Raw genomic sequence first — 2207 nt, 5'->3', positions numbered from 1 at the left:
AATGTCTAAACCATGTGTTGCTTGCACCATCATAATCCGGATCTCGGCAACACCCTACCTACAATCTACTACCTCGGAGTATGCCCCTCGGTAGGTTGGCAGTAAAATAGTGACACCAACACTAAACCTACTTCATCGCTGGTTTAGGCACCGGCGGTGAAATATCAACATTAAAAATACCCATTTTTCATCGGTGGTGAAAATGGGTTAACACTGGCGGCTCGTAACAGGGACTGGCGGTGAAAATGGATTATCATCGCTAGCCTGTAATCTTGACAAGCAAAGAATTGAATGGGTTGCAATTGCAAGTTTCTAACCTCAAACCTCCGAGCCATATCTTACAGACTCATTCGCTGTGGATATATTCTATATCTTACGGATATATTCATTGTAGATATATTCCCATATCTTACGGATATGTTCATTGTGGATATATTCTACATCTTACAGATATTCTCACTTGTCGTCTTGCGATATATAACAGTTGTCTTCCTAGTACTATTCACTATTACTATATCCTTATGATGTTGTTACTATCGGCACACTATTCTATGTTTAGATATATTGTTAGTATAGCCATAAGTTGTTGATTCTTAGCCTAAAGATATTGCTTATATATCATATCACTAATTTTATATCTTAAGGATTGTCAGTATAGCGGAAAGTTATATATTCTTTATTATTTGTCTTCAGGATGTAGTTAGTACAACCAGACATTGCTATATAAATAGGTCCATCATGCCTTCACCTCCACAACAACAACACAATACAAATTGACTTACACCAAAGTTTTCAAGGTCGATTTGAAAGTAAAGAGTATGATGGCCTCTCCTCATGTTCTCTTGGTTGAGGACTCTTGTGTTGACCGTCTCGTTGCATCGAGGGTTTTAAAGAGCTTTAACATTCGAGGTGAAATGACTAATATGAATTTCCATTTGCGTTATACAATCAATCTTTTAGATGTATTGTTTTCTAAGTTTTTTGTTCTAAGTTTCATACCTATTCCAAATTGGAGAATTATGGAATGTATAGTGACTTGCCATGCCATATATGCACTTATGTTCTCGTGTAGTGTTGTGGTTTGCAACTTTTTGACCTTGAGTTACAATGGATAGTAATTTTGGCCATTTTATAAATATGTAAAGTCGATCTATTTTCATATCTTTAATTATTTTATTTTTACATATGCCATTCTATGTTTAATATGTTTCTTATTTGGGAATTTTTCAGTGACCGCAGTGGAAGGTCCTATGGAAGCCTTGAAGTTCTTGGATATGGTATATGTATATAGTTTATAAAATTACAATTCACAATAATATCCTTACTTATTTTAGTTAATTTGATTATTTACTAAATATTTGTCTATATGCACTTGAATATAGGAACATGATGTGCAGTTGATTCTCACTGATTACTGTATGCCTGATATGACTGGATATGATCTTCTGATTGAGGTCAAGGTAGGTTCCTTTTATGGAAAAAAGTTCTAATTTCGTCAAACATTATGTTGAATGTTTTGCTCCCGTGTACTAATAATTGAATAAAAAACTTTTTTTCAAAATAGAAATCACCCAAGCTTAACCATCTCCCTGTGGTGATTATATGCACTGAGGACATCCCTGAAAGGATTAAAATGTGAGTAAATAGATAGATTGTCAACACATGTATTGTTTTCACATAATTTTTACCTAACTATTCAATTTGTTCTATGTTCCTATTTCGTATGAAGGTGCCTTGATGGAGGGGCAAAGGACTATATCATCAAGCCCATCAAAGTTGTCAATGTGTCTCGCCTTCTGAGCTACATTTGATGAGCTGACAAGGGCCATGAATAAAGATGGAATAATATAACTCTCCTATAGGGTTATATTTCTCGTTATCTAGCAGCAATCGCTATTTGGATTTGACCATATATGGTCGCCCTTTGTATCATCATTTACTTCCAAATCGTTTAAACTTATGTAAGACTATTATGTGACGATCATGACCATGTATGGTCCTATTTGATGTCACTATTTGTGTTTGATCCATTTGAACATCTATATAAGACTATTATGTGACTTTTAAGTGTTTTACGTCTTCATGGTCAACTACTTGGCGAACTTAGAAGATTTATACTAAAACGCAAACCCATTTTAGTGGTCAAGAGATTATTACGTGTCATGTTAACATGGTGAATTTATGGCCTCTTATTAATTTACTACTTT

The 2207-nt window shown here is 34.5% G+C and overlaps 1 protein-coding gene across 1 annotated transcript; it reads left to right on the top strand.

The window, feature by feature from the left end:
• Positions 1-821: 821 nt before the first annotated feature.
• On the top strand, positions 822-1811 carry LOC120639224 (two-component response regulator ORR12-like). The gene is made up of 5 exons (XM_039915212.1): positions 822-909; positions 1231-1277; positions 1383-1460; positions 1565-1635; positions 1730-1811. The coding sequence occupies exons 1-5, from the start codon at positions 822-824 to the stop codon at positions 1809-1811; spliced, it is 366 nt and encodes a 121-aa protein (XP_039771146.1).
• Positions 1812-2207: the final 396 nt, after the last annotated feature.

This window comes from Panicum virgatum, chromosome 6K (assembly GCF_016808335.1).
Source record: "Panicum virgatum strain AP13 chromosome 6K, P.virgatum_v5, whole genome shotgun sequence".
NCBI classification, from domain to species: domain Eukaryota; kingdom Viridiplantae; phylum Streptophyta; class Magnoliopsida; order Poales; family Poaceae; genus Panicum; species Panicum virgatum.
Note: the sequence above shows the minus strand (reverse complement) of the source record. Positions and strands in the feature narration are given on the sequence as shown.